The sequence below is a fragment of the Dipodomys merriami genome, unplaced genomic scaffold, assembly GCF_024711535.1.
Source record: "Dipodomys merriami isolate MVZ:Mamm:240054 unplaced genomic scaffold, mDipMer1.0.p SCAF_78, whole genome shotgun sequence".
NCBI classification, from domain to species: domain Eukaryota; kingdom Metazoa; phylum Chordata; class Mammalia; order Rodentia; family Heteromyidae; genus Dipodomys; species Dipodomys merriami.
In genome coordinates this window covers 5282517-5298830 of record NW_027206379.1, presented here as the reverse complement: position 1 = coordinate 5298830, position 16314 = coordinate 5282517, and the positions used below count along the sequence as shown (strand labels likewise).

General features: G+C 67.1%; 1 protein-coding gene across 15 annotated transcripts in view; it reads left to right on the top strand.

Moving 5' to 3' along the window:
• Brsk2 (BR serine/threonine kinase 2) overlaps window positions 1-16314 on the top strand; it is a 60419-nt gene that overhangs the window by 33943 nt on the left and 10162 nt on the right. For 9 of the 15 annotated variants that reach the window (XR_011369216.1, XR_011369217.1, XR_011369218.1 and 6 more), the window contains 12 exons: window positions 82-198; window positions 598-631; window positions 1010-1078; window positions 1258-1404; window positions 5274-5305; window positions 5561-5725; window positions 5852-5949; window positions 6022-6172; window positions 10917-10982; window positions 12684-12744; window positions 13583-13790; window positions 14168-14216. Coding sequence is in view for 11 of the 15 variants with exons in the window: in XM_070009931.1 (XP_069866032.1) it covers window positions 82-198; window positions 598-631; window positions 1010-1078; window positions 1258-1404; window positions 5274-5305; window positions 5561-5725; window positions 5852-5949; window positions 6022-6172; window positions 10917-10982; window positions 12684-12744; window positions 13583-13790; window positions 14168-14216 (1197 nt within the window). In the remaining 4 variants the exon portion in view is untranslated. The remainder of the gene's footprint in view (window positions 1-81; window positions 199-597; window positions 632-1009; window positions 1079-1257; window positions 1405-5273; window positions 5306-5560; window positions 5726-5851; window positions 5950-6021; window positions 6173-10916; window positions 10983-12683; window positions 12745-13582; window positions 13791-14167; window positions 14217-16314) is intronic. The other 6 variants (XR_011369219.1, XM_070009924.1, XM_070009923.1 and 3 more) reach the window with 1 other exon arrangement.

The window sequence follows — 16314 nt, the reverse complement described above, 5'->3', positions numbered from 1 at the left end:
GAGGGGAGCGGCCCCCCGTGGTGGGGCTGCAGTGTGGCAGAGGGTGTGGGACCCAGGTCAGCCATGCCGGGCCTTCCACAGCCACAGAGACCTGAAGCCGGAGAATCTGCTGCTGGACGAGAAGAACAACATCCGCATCGCGGACTTCGGCATGGCCTCCCTGCAGGTGGGGGACAGCCTCCTGGAGACCAGCTGCGGGTGAGTGAGTGGGGCCCCGCCTGGCCGGGCCGCCCCGGGCCGGGCAAGCCCAGGGGCCCTCACCGCTAGCCAGCCTGGGTTGTGGGTGGAGGAGACGGGGCCTGGCCCTGCCCTGGCCGCCTGCGTACACTCGTGGAGAAGGACCGACTGCCCGTCTGCCCGTCTGCTCTCGATGGGAGGAGGCCCGTGGGCCTTTCCCCTGTGGGTCTGGGTGCTGCCCTGACTCCGCTCAGGAGCAGGCAGGGTGCAGATTGGAGGTCCCTGGTTCCGAATCTCGAGTCTCCTCGGGCTGACCCAGCCTCAGCCCTCCAGAGTGGGTCATGGACCTAACCCTGGGCAGTAGCAGGGCCTGGGCAGCCGCTCCCGCTTCTATTCCCTGATCTGTGCGTTTGCCTTCAGGTCACCCCACTACGCCTGCCCAGAGGTGATCCGGGTGAGTAACCACGGGGTCCCTGCGGTGGGAGGAGCCTCCCGACCTGCCGTGCAAGGCCCCCAGACCCAGCTCCAGCCCCAGGCCTCTGCCTGCCTCCCCGAAGACCCCCGCTCACCACAGCCCCCAGACCCAGCCCCAGCCCCAGGCCTCTGCCTGCCTCCCCGAAGACCCCCACTCACCACAGCCCCGTCCCCAGCCCCAGGCCTCTGCCTGCCTCCCCGAAGACCCCCACTCACGACAGCCCCATCCCCAGCCCCAGGCCTCTGCCTGCCTCCCCGAAGACCCCCACTCACGACAGCCCCATCCCCAGCCCCAGGCCTCTGCCTGCCTCCCCGAAGACCCCCGCTCACCAGTCTTTGGTGCTGCCTTTGTCCACAGGGAGAAAAGTACGATGGCCGCAAGGCGGACGTGTGGAGCTGTGGAGTTATCCTGTTTGCCTTGCTGGTGGTGAGGCCCTGCCCTCCCCTGCCCTCCCCTGCCCTCCCCTGCCTCCTCCCTCCCCTGCCCTCCCCTGCCCTCCCCTGCCCTCCCCTGCCCTCCCCTGCCCTCCCCTGCCCTCCCCTGCCTCCTCCCTCCCCGCCGCCCCTCCCCGCTCTCCCGCCCTCGGTGACCGCCCCCGCCCACAGGGGGCGCTGCCTTTCGATGATGACAACCTGCGGCAGCTGCTGGAGAAGGTCAAGCGCGGCGTGTTCCATATGCCCCACTTCATCCCGCCCGACTGCCAGAGCCTGCTGCGCGGCATGATCGAGGTGGACGCCACGCGGCGCCTCACGGTGCGTGCCCCTGTCCCCGGGCCTCACGCCGCACGCCCCTGTCCCCGAGCCTCCAGCGTGCTGCCAGGAGCGTGGGCACAGCGGCAGGAGTGTGGGCCGAGGGTGTGAGTCCCTGGTGCCAGGATCAGTGTGCGCACGCCTGAACCAGTGTGTGTGCACACAGGTGTGTGCACAGGGTGAGTGTGTGTCAGGGTCTCAGTACCTGTCTTATACACTTATCCCTCGTGCATGACAACAGGCCGGGGCACGGGTGCCGGGTGAGTCAGGGTAGGGGTGCCTGAGGGTGCTGGGGTGCCAGGGCCCCAGTTCTCAGATGTGTGGACATGGGCTGCAGTGGGTGAGACTTGTAGGATGTCTGTGTGCGCATGTGGGCCAGAGTGTGTGTGTGCCTAGGGGTGGGGGTGGGCTCTGGGCTTGAGGACAGGCCCAGGTGAGGTGAGGGGCCCGTGAGCACAGGTGTGTACCCAGCATCTGAGCCTGCACTGGGCATGTGCCCAAGTGTGTGGGGGGTGTTCAGGTGAGGGTTCAAGTGCGTGTGAGGGCTGTCCAGGTGTGTATGGGCAGGTGTGTGTGCATCCAGGTATGTACTGGGGGCTAGGTTTGTGAGGGCTGTCCAGGTGGATGTGGGGAATGTGTCCAGGTGTGTATGGCTGGGGTTGTGTGAGGGGTGTGCACTGGGGTGGGGGTCCAAGTGTGTGTGTAGGATGTGGGGTGTGCAGGTGTGTGTGCAGGGATCTGTTCACGAACGGGTGTTACTGCACATGTGGGCGGGGCTCTGTCCCAGTTTTTAGGCTTATGTGCAGGTGTGCAGGGCCCCGTGTTTTAAGGGGCGTGGGTCTGGGGGGTGACCGGCTTTTGCCTGTGAGTGGCTTGTCCCACGTCCTGACATCCTGTCCTCTGAAGGTGCTGTGAGCAGAGTGAGACAGGGCCCAAGCCCCGCTGGGTGGTGTGGGGGGACAGCGTGTGGCTGTGGAGGGCAGCGAGCTGCTCTCTGGGCTAGCCCTCCCAGGACAGACCTGCGTCCTGCCCAGGCGCTGTCCCTCAGTCAGTGAAGGTTCAGGAGGCCTGTGTCCTGCCCAGGCGCTGTCCCTCAGTCAGTCAGTGAGGGTCCAGGAGGCCTGCGTCCTGCCCAGGCGCTGTCCCTCAGTCAGTCAGTGAGGGTCCAGGACAGACCTGCGTCCTGCCCAGGGGCTGTCCCTCAGTCAGTCAGGGTCCAGGACAGACCTGCGTCCTGCCCAGGCGCTGTCCCTCAGTCAGTGAAGGTTCAGGAGGCCTGTGTCCTGCCCAGGCGCTGTCCCTCAGTCAGTGAAGGTTCAGGAGGCCTGTGTCCTGCCCAGGCGCTGTCCCTCAGTCAGTCAGTGAGGGTCCAGGAGGCCTGTGCCCTGCCCAGGCGCTGTCCCTCAGTCAGTCAGGGTCCAGGAGGCCTGTGTCCTGCCCAGGCGCTGTCCCTCAGTCAGTCAGTGAGGGTCCAGGACAGACCTGCGTCCTGCCCAGGCGCTGTCCCTCAGTCAGTCAGTGAAGGTCCAGGAGGCCTGCGTCCTGCCCAGGCGCTGTCCCTCAGTCAGTCAGGGTCCAGGAGGCCTGTGTCCTGCCCAGGCGCTGTCCCTCAGTCAGTCAGTGAGGGTCCAGGACAGACCTGCGTCCTGCCCAGGCGCTGTCCCTCAGTCAGTCAGTGAAGGTCCAGGAGGCCTGCGTCCTGCCCAGGCGCTGTCCCTCAGTCAGTGAGGGTCCAGGAGGCCTGTGTCCTGCCCAGGCGCTGTCCCTCAGTCAGTGAAGGTCCAGGAGGCCTGTGTCCTGCCCAGGCGCTGTCCCTCAGTCAGTGAAGGTCCAGGAGGCCTGTGTCCTGGCCAGGCGCTGTCCCTCAGTCAGTGAAGGTCCAGGAGGCCTGTGTCCTGCCCAGGCGCTGTCCCTCAGTCAGTGAAGGTTCAGGAGGCCTGTGTCCTGCCCAGGTGCTGTCCCTCAGTCAGTGAAGATCCAGGAGGCCTGTGTCCTGCCCAGGCGCTGTCCCTCAGTCAGTCAGTGAAGGTTCAGGAGGCCTGTGTCCTGCCTAGGCGCTGTCCCTCAGTCAGTCAGGGTCCAGGACAGACCTGCGTCCTGCCCAGGCGCTGTCCCTCAGTCAGTCAGGGTCCAGGAGGCCTGTGCCCTGCCCAGGCGCTGTCCCTCAGTCAGTCAGTGAGGGTCCAGGACAGACCTGCGTCCTGCCCAGGTGCTGTCCCTCAGTCAGTCAGTGAAGGTCCAGGAGGTCTGTGCCCTGCCCAGGCGCTGTTCCTCAGTCAGTCAGGGTCCAGGACAGACCTGCGTCCTGCCCAGGCGCTGTCCCTCAGTCAGGGTTCAGGAGGCCTGTGTCCTGCCCAGGCGCTGTCCCTCAGTCAGTCAGGGTCTAGGAGGCCTGTGTCCTGCCCAGGCGCTGTCCCTCAGTCAGTGAAGATCCAGGAGGCCTGCGTCCTGCCCAGGCGCTGTCCCTCAGTCAGTCAGGGTCCAGGAGGCCTGTGTCCTGCCCAGGTGCTGTCCCTCAGTCAGTCAGGGTTCAGGAGGCCTGTGTCCTGCCCAGGCGCTGTCCCTCAGTCAGTGAAGATCCAGGAGGCCTGCGTCCTGCCCAGGCGCTGTCCCTCAGTCAGTCAGGGTCCAGGAGGCCTGTGTCCTGCCCAGGTGCTGTCCCTCAGTCAGTCAGGGTTCAGGAGGCCTGTGTCCTGCCCAGGCGCTGTCCCTCAGTCAGTCAGGGTTCAGGAGGCCTGTGTCCTGCCCAGGCGCTGTCCCTCAGTCAGTCAGGGTTCAGGAGGCCTGTGTCCTGCCCAGGCGCTGTCCCTCAGTCAGTCAGGGTTCAGGAGGCCTGTGTCCTGCCCAGGCGCTGTCCCTCAGTCAGGGTTCAGGAGGCCTGTGTCCTGCCCAGGCGCTGTCCCTCAGTCAGTCAGGGTTCAGGAGGCCTGTGTCCTGCCCAGGCGCTGTCCCTCAGTCAGTCAGGGTTCAGGAGGCCTGTGCCCTGCCCTGCGTGCTGTCCCTCAGTCAGTCAGGGTTCAGGAGGCCTGTGCCCTGCCCAGGTGTTGTCCCTCAGTCAGTCAGGGTTCAGGAGGCCTGTGTCCTGCCCAGGCGCTGTCCCTCAGTCAGTCAGGGTCCAGGAGGCCTGTGTCCTGCCCAGGTGCTGTCCCTCAGTCAGTCAGGGTTCAGGAGGCCTGTGTCCTGCCCAGGCGCTGTCCCTCAGTCAGTCAGGGTTCAGGAGGCCTGTGTCCTGCCCAGGCGCTGTCCCTCAGTCAGTCAGGGTTCAGGAGGCCTGTGTCCTGCCCAGGCGCTGTCCCAAAGTCAGTCAGGGTTCAGGAGGCCTGTGTCCTGCCCAGGCGCTGTCCCTCAGTCAGGGTTCAGGAGGCCTGTGTCCTGCCCAGGCGCTGTCCCTCAGTCAGTCAGGGTTCAGGAGGCCTGTGCCCTGCCCTGCGTGCTGTCCCTCAGTCAGTCAGGGTTCAGGAGGCCTGTGCCCTGCCCTGCGTGCTGTCCTGCAGTCTGGGTGGAGAAAGCTGAAGCCAGGCTGCCCCTAGCCTCCTGCCCACACCCTGCCCTTTCAGCTTCCTGGCCTTCCTGGCTTTGCTCCTTCTGGGCTGCTTTCCTGCTCTGCTCTGCTCCAGGAGGGCCCTGCCGGGGCAGCACAGGCCTGAAGGGGCCCTGCCTGTCTCCTGCCTCTGCTCCCTCTGCTCCCTGGCCCGGCCCCTGTCTGGAGCCCTCCCCACCCCGGTCCTTGCTGGCTGCCTTCCCTGTGTCTGGGAGGTGGGTAGGGTGCTGGTCTGGGGCTTCTGGGAGCACAGCCCTCCCCTCCTGTCTCACTTCCACCTCCTAACGTGGGCTCCCCCTCGTACTAACTCCCTGTTTCTCTTTCCTTGTAGCTAGAACACATTCAGAAACACATATGGTATATGTAAGTAGCTCCTGTGCCCACTAACGCCTGCTTTGCCCTCCGCTGTGGCCTGCTAGGAAGGGGGGAGGATGCCGGCCAGTGCGGGGCTGCCCAGCCTCGCTCTCCGCCGCCTGCAGGGGCCGGGTGCAGGGACAGCAGCAGGACTTGGGCCCAGGCCAGGACGGGCCTCCCACCCTCCTGGCCGCCTCAGGGTTGGGTGGAGGAGCCGTGGCCTGGGCTGCTGGTGAGTGACCACCGGTTCCATGTCGTCCGCAGAGGGGGCAAGAACGAGCCCGAGCCGGAGCAGCCCATCCCCCGCAAGGTGCAGATCCGCTCGCTGCCCAGCCTGGAGGACATCGACCCGGACGTGCTGGACAGCATGCACTCTCTGGGCTGCTTCCGAGACCGTAACAAGCTTCTCCAGGACCTGCTGTCGGAGGAGTATGTGGGGCAGTGGGCAGGGTGGGCTCGGCCAGCAGCCTCCGGGCCAGAGAAGAGCCACGTGGGGGCGCGCTGCCGGGCGTGGACACCTGGGCCAGCTCCCCTCGCATCTCTTGCCCGCTGCAGGGAGAACCAGGAAAAGATGATCTACTTCCTCCTCCTGGACCGGAAAGAAAGGTACCCGAGCCACGAGGATGAGGACCTCCCCCCCAGGAACGAGATAGGTACGAGGCGTGCCGGCCCCCCTTCCAGCCGGGCCCGGCCGGCTGCCTCGCCTGACCCCTGTCTGCACACAGACCCCCCCCGGAAGCGCGTCGACTCCCCAATGCTGAACCGACATGGCAAGAGGAGACCCGAGCGCAAGTCCATGGAGGTGCTCAGCGTGACCGACGGGGGCTCCCCGGTGCCTGCGCGGAGGGCCATCGAGATGGCCCAGCACGGCCAGAGGTGCGCGCCTGCCCAGGGGGCCCCGGGTGGGCAGCACCAGCACCCTGCCAAGTGACCCCACTCATCTCTGCACCCTGGTCCTGGGTCCAAGGTCATGGGCTGGGCTGAACAGACCTGTGCTAGGGATACTAGGTGGGCTGAGCTGCTGAGCTAGGCAGGGCTGGACTGGGCTGGACTAGGCTGGGCTGGCCTAGGTTGGGCTGGGCTGGGCTCAGCTGAGCTGAGCTGAGCTGGGTTGGGCTGGGCTGGCCTAGGTTGGGCTGGGCTGGGCTGAGCTGGGTTGGGCTGGGCTGGGCTGGGTTGGGCTGGGCTGAGCTGAGCTGAGCTGGAGTAGGCTGGGCTGGGCTGAGCTGGACTAGGCTGGCCTGGCCTAGGTTGGGCTGTACTGGGCTGAGCTGAGCTGGGCTGGACTGAGCTGAGCTGGGCTGGGCTGGGCTGGGCTGGGCTGGGCTGGGCTGGGCTGAGCTGAGCTGGGCTGGGCTGGACTGAGCTGGACTGGGCTGTACTGGGCTGGGCTGGGCTGGGCTGGGCTGGGCTGGGCTGAGCTGGGCTGAGCTGTACTGAGCTGGGCTGGGCTGGGCTGGGCTGAGCTGGGCTGAGCTGGACTGGGCTGAGCTGGACTGGGCTGAGCTGGACTGGGCTAGGCTGGCCTAGGTTGGGCTGGACTGGGCTGAGCTGAGCTGGGCTGAGCTGGGCTGGGTTGGGCTGGGCTGAGCTGGACTGGGCTGAGCAGGGCTGGGCTGGGCTGGGCTAGACTGAGCTGTACTGAGCTGGGCTGAACTAGACTGGGCTGAGCTGTACTGAGCTGGGCTGAGCTGGGCTGGGCTGGGCTGGGCTGGGCTGAGCTGGGCTGGGCTGAGCTGCGCTGGGCTGGGCTGGGCTGGGCTGAGCTGCGCTGGGCTGGGCTGGGCTGGGCTGAGCTAGACTGGGCTGTGCTGAGCTGAGCTGAACTGGGCTGGGCTGGGCTGGGCTGGGCTGGGCTGGGCTGGGCTGGGCTGAGCTGGGCTGAGCTGGACTGGGCTGAGCTGGACTGGGCTGAGCTGAGCTGGGCTGGGCTGAGCTGGACTGGGCTAGTTTGGGCTGGGCTGGGCTGGGCTGGGCTGGGCTGAGCTGAGCTGGGCTGGGCTGGGCTGGGCTGGGCTGAGCTGGGCTGGGCTAGGCTAGGTTGGACTGGGCTGGGCTAGTTCGGACTGGGCTGGGCTGGGCTGGGTTGGGCTGAGCTAAGCTGGGCTGGGCTGAGCTGGGCTGAGCTGGGCTGGGCTGGACTGAACTGAGCTGGGTTGGGCTGGGCTGGGCTGGGTTGGGCTGGGCTAGGCTAGGTTGGGCTGGGCTGGGCTGGGCTGGGCTAGGCTAGGTTGGGCTGGGCTGGGCTGGGTTGGGCTGGGCTGGGCTGGGTTGGGCTGGGCTAGGCTAGGTTGGGCTGGGCTGGGCTGGGCTGGGCTGGGCTAGGCTAGGTTGGGCTGGACTGGGCTGGGCTGGGCTAGGCTGAGCTGGGCTGGGCTGGTCTGGTCTGGACTGGACTGGGCTGGGCTGGGCTGAGCTGGACTGGGCTGGGCTGGGCTGAGCTGGGCTGGGCTGGGCTGGGCTGGACTGGGCTGAGCAGGGCTGGGTTGGGCCGGGCTGGGCTGGGCTGGGCTGGGCTGGGCTAGGCTGGGCTGGGCTGAGTTGGGCTGAGCTGGGCTGGGCTAGGCTAGGTTGGACTGGGCTGGGCTGGGCTGGGCTAGTTTGGGCTGGGCTGGGCTGGGCTGGGCTGGGCTGGGCTGGGCTGGGTTGGGCTGAGCTGAGCTGGGCTGGGCTGAGCTGGGCTGAGCTGGACTGAGCTGGGCTGGGCTGGGCTGAGCTGGGCTGAGCTGGACTGAGCTGGGCTGGGCTGGGCTGGGCTGGGCTGGGCTGAGCTGGGCTGGGCTGGGCTGAGCTGGACTGAGCTGGGCTGGGCTGGGCTGGGTTGGCTGGGCTGGGCTGGGCTAGGCTAGGTTGGACTGGGCTGGGCTAGTTCGGACTGGGCTGGGCTGGGCTGGGTTGGGCTGAGCTAAGCTGGGCTGGGCTGAGCTGGGCTGAGCTGGGCTGGGCTGGACTGAACTGAGCTGGGTTGGGCTGGGCTGGGCTGGGTTGGGCTGGGCTAGGCTAGGTTGGGCTGGGCTGGGCTGGGCTGGGCTAGGCTAGGTTGGGCTGGGCTGGGCTGGGTTGGGCTGGGCTGGGCTGGGTTGGGCTGGGCTAGGCTAGGTTGGGCTGGGCTGGGCTGGGCTGGGCTGGGCTAGGCTAGGTTGGGCTGGACTGGGCTGGGCTGGGCTAGGCTGAGCTGGGCTGGGCTGGTCTGGTCTGGACTGGACTGGGCTGGGCTGGGCTGAGCTGGACTGGGCTGGGCTGGGCTGAGCTGGGCTGGGCTGGGCTGGGCTGGACTGGGCTGAGCAGGGCTGGGTTGGGCCGGGCTGGGCTGGGCTGGGCTGGGCTGGGCTAGGCTGGGCTGGGCTGAGCTGGGCTGAGCTGGGCTGGGCTAGGCTAGGTTGGACTGGGCTGGGCTGGGCTGGGCTAGTTTGGGCTGGGCTGGGCTGGGCTGGGCTGGGCTGGGCTGGGCTGGGTTGGGCTGAGCTGAGCTGGGCTGGGCTGAGCTGGACTGAGCTGGACTGAGCTGGGCTGGGCTGGGCTGAGCTGGGCTGAGCTGGACTGAGCTGGGCTGGGCTGGGCTGGGCTGGGCTGGGCTGAGCTGGGCTGGGCTGGGCTGAGCTGGACTGAGCTGGGCTGGGCTGGGCTGGGTTGGCTGGGCTGGGCTGGGCTGGGCTGAGCTGGCCTTGGCTGTGCTGTGCTGAGCTGGACTGGGCTGAGCTGGGCTGAGCTGGACTGAGCTGGGCTGGGCTGGGCTGAGCTGGACTGAGCTGGACTGGGCTGGGCTGAGCTGGCCTTGGCTGTGCTGAGCTGGGCTGGGCTGGGCTGAGCTGGGCTGAGCTGGGCTGGGCTGAGCTGGGCTGAGCTGGGCTGGGCTGGGCTGGGCTGGGCTGGGCTGAGCTGGGCTGGGCTGGGCTGGGCTGGGCTGGGCTGAGCTGGGCTGGGCTGGGCTGGGCTGGGCTGGGCTGAGCTGGGCTGGGCTGGGCTGGGCTGGGCTGAGCTGGACTGAGCTGGGCTGAGCTGGTCTTGGCTGTGCTGTGCTGAGCTGGGCTGGGCTGGACTGGGCTGGATTAGACTGGATTGTGCTAACTAGCTGAGCTGGACTGGACTGCGAGCTGAGCTGGGCTGGATCAGACTGGGTTGGACTGGATCGAATTAAGCTGGGCTGAGCTGAGCTGGACTGAGCCTGACTAGGTTGAAGCACACTGGGTTTGGCTGGGCTGGGGTGAGCTGAACTAGGCTGGGCTGAGCTGAGCTAGACTGGGCCGAACTGGATTAGACAGGACTGGGCTGAGCTGGGCTGTGATTTGGTCCGGCCATGTTCAGAGCCACCACCCTGGCTGGCTCCTGGGTTGCTGATGCCCGGCTGCTGCTAGCGTCCAGCAGTAGTGCTTTAGGCAAGGATGTGGTGAGCAAGCACGGGCTGTCCCAACAGGACCCCCAGAGAGAGAAGGGCACCCGAGCCTGGGAACCGGAAGTGGGGTGGGCAGGGCAGACCTGCTCAGATCTTCTGCTGGGTTCAGCCTTTAAGGACCCCAACTTTCCCCCGGGAGGTGGTGTCTCGGTCATTTCAGGCTCGGAGCCTGGCAAGGCACAGCAGCCCTGGCTACCGATGGTCTCAGCCCAGCACCCCCTTCCCTCTCCTGCTGGAGCTGCTGCTTGACCCTGAGTCGGGGGCCACGAGGTGGCCCAGTGTCCATCCTGGTAGCACTGCCCAGGCTGACCCGGCTGCTCACAGGCCCTGTGCAGACATCGAGGCTGGCCTGGCCTGCAGCCCAGGCTCCCACCCTTGGGCCTCTTCTCATTCTCCAGCCGCTATTGCACACTTGGGTCCTGGCGCTGGGTCGGACGGCAAGCACCGGACAGTCCTGCTGGCTGTCCCGCCACCCTGGCTCTTCTCTGGTGCCTGTGCCTGTGCCTGACCTCGGCAGGGCTGTCCCTGCCTCCTGCCTCACCCCTCCACCACCCTACAGGCCGAGGCCCGTGGGGCTGTGCCCCCCTTCCTGCCCACAGGGCCTTCATGGGCCCCGCTCTCCCCCCTGCATGGCCTGTATGAGCCTGTGCCCCCCTTCCCGTTTGTGTGGCCTGTGTGGCCTGTGCTCCTCTTCCCGCCCACGTGGCCTGTGTGGGCCCACGAACCCCCTTCCTGCTCTCGTGGCCTGCATGGGCTGCTGTTACCTTGCAGTTCCTGTGGCCTGTGTGGGTTGGAGCTCCCCTCCTTACCCACGTGGCCTGGTGGATCCCCAGCGTCTGTCCTGCTTCCAGCCTGCCGCCGTGGGGGGCCCAGCCCCCTGCGGACCGCGGAGCTGTCACGCCCCAGCCTGCTTCTGCCGGCCCGGCCACTCGTCCCTCAGCCACCGTGGGCCCCGGGCTGGGAGCGGAGGTCGCGTGGGGTGGGTGGGGGTGAGCACTCTAAGCCGTTTGCCACCGCCACCTTGTCTACAAGGTCCCCAGTGCGGGGTGCCGTGGCTCTGGCCCGTCCTCTCCTGTCCTCTCTGCGTGGCCTGGGAGCAGCTCCGTGGCGGAGGTCTTGCCTGGTGAGGCCGGGGGGCAGTGTGCCTGGCCGCGGCGGACCTGGCAGCCGGCCTGTGCACGTGGGCCACGGCAGTAACTCTGTTTTCTCGCTTTGTTCCTGCTGTAGTAAAGCAGTGTTCAGTAAAAGCCTGGATATCGTTGAAGCCCATCCCCAATTCAGCAGAGAAGACAGGTACACACCTTGCCCACTGTCCTGCCCTCCCAGCCCCAGGCGGGCGGAGGGGGCCAGGCAGGCATGGGGCGCCTGGTGGCGGGCCAGGCTGCGGACACTTCCCGCCCCTCCTCTTCGGGAATGGGTTGCGGCAGGGCAGAGGAAGGACCCAGCCTAGGGCTGAGGCTAGGATCTGTGTCCCGGGGCCACACCCCGGGCCTGCGCGCTCTGGCTTACATGGCCCCGCTGTCCTTGCTTACTGGGATCCACCCGTGGATACAGGCATACTGCCCCCTGCTGGCCCCCTCTGTCCAGTGGGCAGTGCTGCTCCTGGCTAGGTCTAGGTAGCCAGAATTGAAGTGGATCTGTGTCTTGTGCCCGCTGGCAGGTGTGGCAGGTGGCGGGGGGGGGGGGGGGAGGTGGCCCTGGGTGGGTGGTGACAGGCAGGACTGCCACCCAGGAGCATGAGTGTCTGCTCAGGCCCCGGCTCAGAGGAGCCCCTCGCTGCCCAGTGCCCACCTCTGCCGTCACCCTCCCGCCCCCACCCCCACCCCAGCGTGCTCAGGGCTGGCCTGTGCTGAGCCCTGGGAGCTTGATTGGAGCTGCTTGAAGCCAGACAGGAAGCTGCGTGCGGTGCCTGTGCCCCACAGCGTCCCCCTGCTTTCCTTGTGCCCAGCGGAGTGCTCGTGGCTGCACTGTGGGCCCTTGCTTGTTGTGTCTGCCAGCATGGCTGCCCCGCCCCCTGCCCCCCCCCCCCCCCGTCCCATCTCCGGTCTAGATCCCAAGTGTATGCCTGGACCTTGGCCCGGCTCTGCCCCGCGTGCCTCCCTGGCCCGGCACTGCGCCGGGCATGGGTCTTGCTGCATCTAGGCGCCTTAGCAGTCAGATGGGAAAATCGAGCTCATTGCTGCGTGGCTCCATACTGCCCAGGGTCCAGCCAGGAGCCAGCGCAGCCCTCGGTGCTCTGCAACTCCTGCCCGCTGCTCCCAGCCCGGGAGCCGGGTTGTGTGCAGGCCGAGTGTCCTTGCAGGACTGGCTGGCAGTGGGAGGGCTGGGAGGCAGGCGGCGTGGGGGGTCTTTTTTCCTTTTCTGTCCTCTTTTCTCCTGTGGCACCTTGTTCCTCCTGTAAGAATGGCGGGCTCTGCTGCCTGGGGATGGGCAGATGTCTATGTCCACTCTTGTGAGTGACAGAGCGAAGGCCGGGTCTTTCCCTGCAGGGCGGCACTTACCTGTGTGTTAGTGGACACGCCAAGCCAGTGGCTGTCCCCAGGATTGGTCAAGAAGAGGGCCGTGGGCGGGCCCGGGCGTTTCCGTGGGCATCTGTGGACATGGGGGGTGGGCTGGTGGCACTGTGGTAAATCAGCTTGGAGAGGCCAGGCTTGGGCACCATGGACATGAAGTGGACACGGCATGGCTTGGCCTGGACAGGGCCGTGTCCAGTCACAGAGCCCACCTTGCTCCTCCTCTGTCCGTCCACCCAAGTACCTCCAGACCGAGCCCAAACGGCTGATGGGAGGGAGGCGGAGCCCGCACAGCTGAGCCGCTCACAGGCACCGGCGGGCCAGGTCACAGAATTACCCCTGGCACTGCCGGGCACGTAGTGGACAGGGCCCACCTAGGCCCGGCCGCCTAGGTGCGGGTCAGATCCAGAGGTGTCCTGGAGGGCCACGTGGGGGACCCCGGAGCCCGGCCCGTGAGTCACCGCTCTGCTCTGCATCCCAGGTCCCGGTCCATCAGCGGCGCCTCCTCCGGCCTCTCCACGAGTCCGCTCAGCAGCCCCCGGGTGAGTGATGACCGCTCCCACCTCCGGCCCGCGGGGCTGCTGTCCTGCCCACAGATGGGCCCGCCAGGCGGCGCGTGCCGGGGCGGGAGGGCAGCGCAGCGCCCCTGTGGACCAGGCAGCAGCCCGCCCTGGCGCACAGGCCTCGGCCGCCCGGGCTGGGCCCCCGGTGTCTGTGCTTAGGCTGCTCTGGCTAACTGCACTTCTGTTTTGTGTTTGTTTTTTTTGTGTGTGTCCCTTGTTTTCTTTTGTGGCAAACCCTCCCCCCGGCTGCCCCCCACCCGTGGGTCCTGCTTGGGGTCCTGCTCGACGCCTTTCTGATCCTTGCTTCTGTGTGTGCATGGGGGGGGCGCATGGTCTCTCCGCCTGCTCGCTCTCTTGCTCGCTCTCTCGCTCGCTCTCGGCGACCCCGTAGCCTGTTAGAAAGTTCGTCCTGCCCCCTCTGCCCCCGGAGCCCTCCCATGTGGCCTGCCCCCCGGCTGAGCCCTCCCTTGTGGCCTGCCCCCCGGCTGAGCCCCCCCGTGTGGCCTGCCCCCCGGCCACCTCCGTGGAGCTCGAAGCTTGTCGGAGCGTCTCGCGGCCCGGACACCTCCTCCCTCCACAGGCCGCCCCGCGGCCCAACCCCAAGACCCAGACTTTGCCGTGCAAGGCCAAGCTGACCGACAGGCCGCTCCAGGGCGCCAGGTCCAACCCGCTCCCGGCCTGCACCCAGGCCCGGCCGCCTGGTGCCAGCCTCGGCTCCCAGCCCGCCCTGGCTCCCGGCGCCCCCGCCCTGCCGGCCACCACCCGGCTCCAGCTCACCGGGACTGAACCAAACACCAAATCTGTCCCCACCATACAGGTGACCCCTCACCCCTCACCAAGGGGTAGTCCCCTCCCCACCCCCAAGGGGACGCCTGTCCACACGCCAAAGGAGAGCCCAGCAGGCACCCCCAACCCCACGCCGCCGTCCAGCCCCAGCGTCGGAGGGGTGCCCTGGCGGACCCGGCTCAACTCCATCAAGAACAGTTTCCTGGGCTCACCTCGCTTCCACCGCCGGAAACTGCAAGGTCAGCGCCCACGCAAGGCACCGCAAGCCCTTCCCCCGCCGTCCCCAGACCCACTGCACCTGCAGCCACGGGGGCCACCAGCCACACTGCTGTACCCCCCCCCAGCCCACCCTGGCCCTCTGGCCCACCCTCCCGTCTTCCTTGGACGTCATTCTGTCCCAAAGCTCGGGCAGCAGCTGTGCCAGGCAAGGCCAGTTACAGGGTTGGGAAGTTCTCGGGACAGCCTGGAACACCCGGCGCCATCTGGCCGGGTCTGTGCTAGCTGGGCTTCAGCACCAGGAGCTGGACAGCTCCGTCTGGGCCGGCAGGAGGGCCTGGGGCACACCTGGTGGGAGGAAGGAGCCGGCCCCTCAGTCTCTCCCACTTCTCTCCCACAGTTCCAACACCTGAGGAAATGTCCAACCTGACCCCTGAGTCCTCTCCAGAGTGAGTAGTTCTGCTCAGGCGCCGGTGGGGAAACGCGGACCCGTCCCAGGACTGGGGGGGGGGGGAGATGAGGATCTGTCCCAGGACTGGGTGGGGGGGGAGATGAGGACCTGTCCATGACTGGGTAGGGTGGGGGAGATGAGGACCCCTCCCAGGACTGGGGGGGGGAGATGAGGACCCCTCCCAGGACTGGGCGGGTGGGGGAGATGAGGATCTGTCCCAGGACTGGGCGGGTGGGGGAGATGAGGATCTGTCCCAGGACTGGGCAGGTGGGGGAGATGAGGATCTGTCCCAGGACTGACTGGGCGGGGGGGGGGGGGAAGATGAGGATCTGTCCCAGGACTGGGGGGGGGGAGATGAGGATCTGTCCATGACTGGGTTAGGGGGGAGATGAGGACCCCTTCCAGGACTGGGTTAGGGGGGAGATGAGGACCCCTCCCAGGACTGGGGGGGGGAGATGAGGACCTGTCCATGACTGGGTAGGGTGGGAGAGATGAGGACCCCTCCCAGGACTGGGGGGGGGGAGATGAGGACCCCTCCCAGGACTGGGCGGGTGGGGGAGATGAGGATCTGTCCCAGGACTGGGCAGGTGGGGGAGATGAGGATCTGTCCCAGGACTGGGGGGGGGGGAGATGAAGATCTGTCCATGACTGGGTTAGGGGGGAGATGAGGACCCCTTCCAGGACTGGGTGGGGGGGGGAGATGAGGATCTGTCCATGACTGGGTAGGGTGGGGGAGATGAGGACCCCTCCCAGGACTGGGCGGGGGGGGGGGGATGAGGATCTGTCCCAGGACTGACTGGGCGGGTGGGGGAGATGAGGATCTGTCCCAGGACTGGGGGGGGGGGAGATGAGGATCTGTCCCAGGACTGGGGGGGGGGGAGATGAGGACCTGTCCATGACTGGGTAGGGTGGGGGAGATGAGGACCCCTCCCAGGACTGGGGGGGGGGAGATGAGGACCCCTCCCAGGACTGGGCGGGTGGGGGAGATGAGGATCTGTCCCAGGACTGGGCAGGTGGGGGAGATGAGGATCTGTCCCAGGACTGGGGGGGGGGGGGAGATGAGGATCTGTCCATGACTGGGTTAGGGGGGAGATGAGGACCCCTCCCAGGACTGGGTGGGGGGGGAGATGAGGATCTGTCCATGACTGGGTAGGGTGGGGGAGATGAGGACCCCTCCCAGGACTGGGCGGGGGGGGGGGATGAGGATCTGTCCCAGGACTGACTGGGCAGGTGGGGGAGATGAGGATCTGTCCCATGACTGGAAGCCACCACCCGAGGCTTTCTCCTCGTCTCCTCGGCCTGTCTGCTCCCTCCCACCACCGAACTAGGCTCACTTGGTCTACTGGAGGTTCCCAGCCACGTGGCGTGGGGTAACTCAGCCTTGCTCAGAAGCCACAGACGCATGGGAGACCTGAGGCTGACTAGAGGCAATGGGCACAGGCAACGGAGTACACGGGCCTGTGAGCCCGAGGATGGTGGGGAAGCCTGCGTCACAGGAGAAAGCAGGAGAGGGCAGCTGTAAGACACAGGGCCGTCTCCCAGAGTCAGGCCGGTGTGCCTGGTGGCCATGCGGGGGGGGGGGGGGGCAGCCTCTGCAGGGCCGGGGCAGACAGCAGCAGGGCCAGCCCCAGCGCCTCAGCTGGGGGAGGAAGGAAGCCTAGGTGGGCAGAGCTGCACCCACCTGTAGTCCTGTAGACCCGCTGTAGTAGGTGGCTAGAAGTAGAAATGCCTTGTCCAGTACCCAGGTCCTCTCTGCCTTCTGCGGAGACTTCTGTCATTGGCGTCTGTATTTGCACCTGTGAAAACACCGCAGGACCCTCACAGACCTCCTACAAAGAGCAGCGGCCTGGCTGGGGCCACGTGGCCTCTTGCAAAGAGCACAGGGCCGGTGGCTGGCAGAGCAATCTCGCTACCAGCTCTCAACCAGATCCCGTGGGGGACAGCTAGCCCCTGGAGCGGCGTCTGGACTGGACTTCCTGCCTAGACCAAAGCCACCTTCTCCACCAGTATTTCAGCGAGAGGTAGAGGCACACCGCAGCAGATTCTAAGATTCTGGGTGCAGCAAGCACTTTGTTTTGTTTTGCTGGTGATCCTGG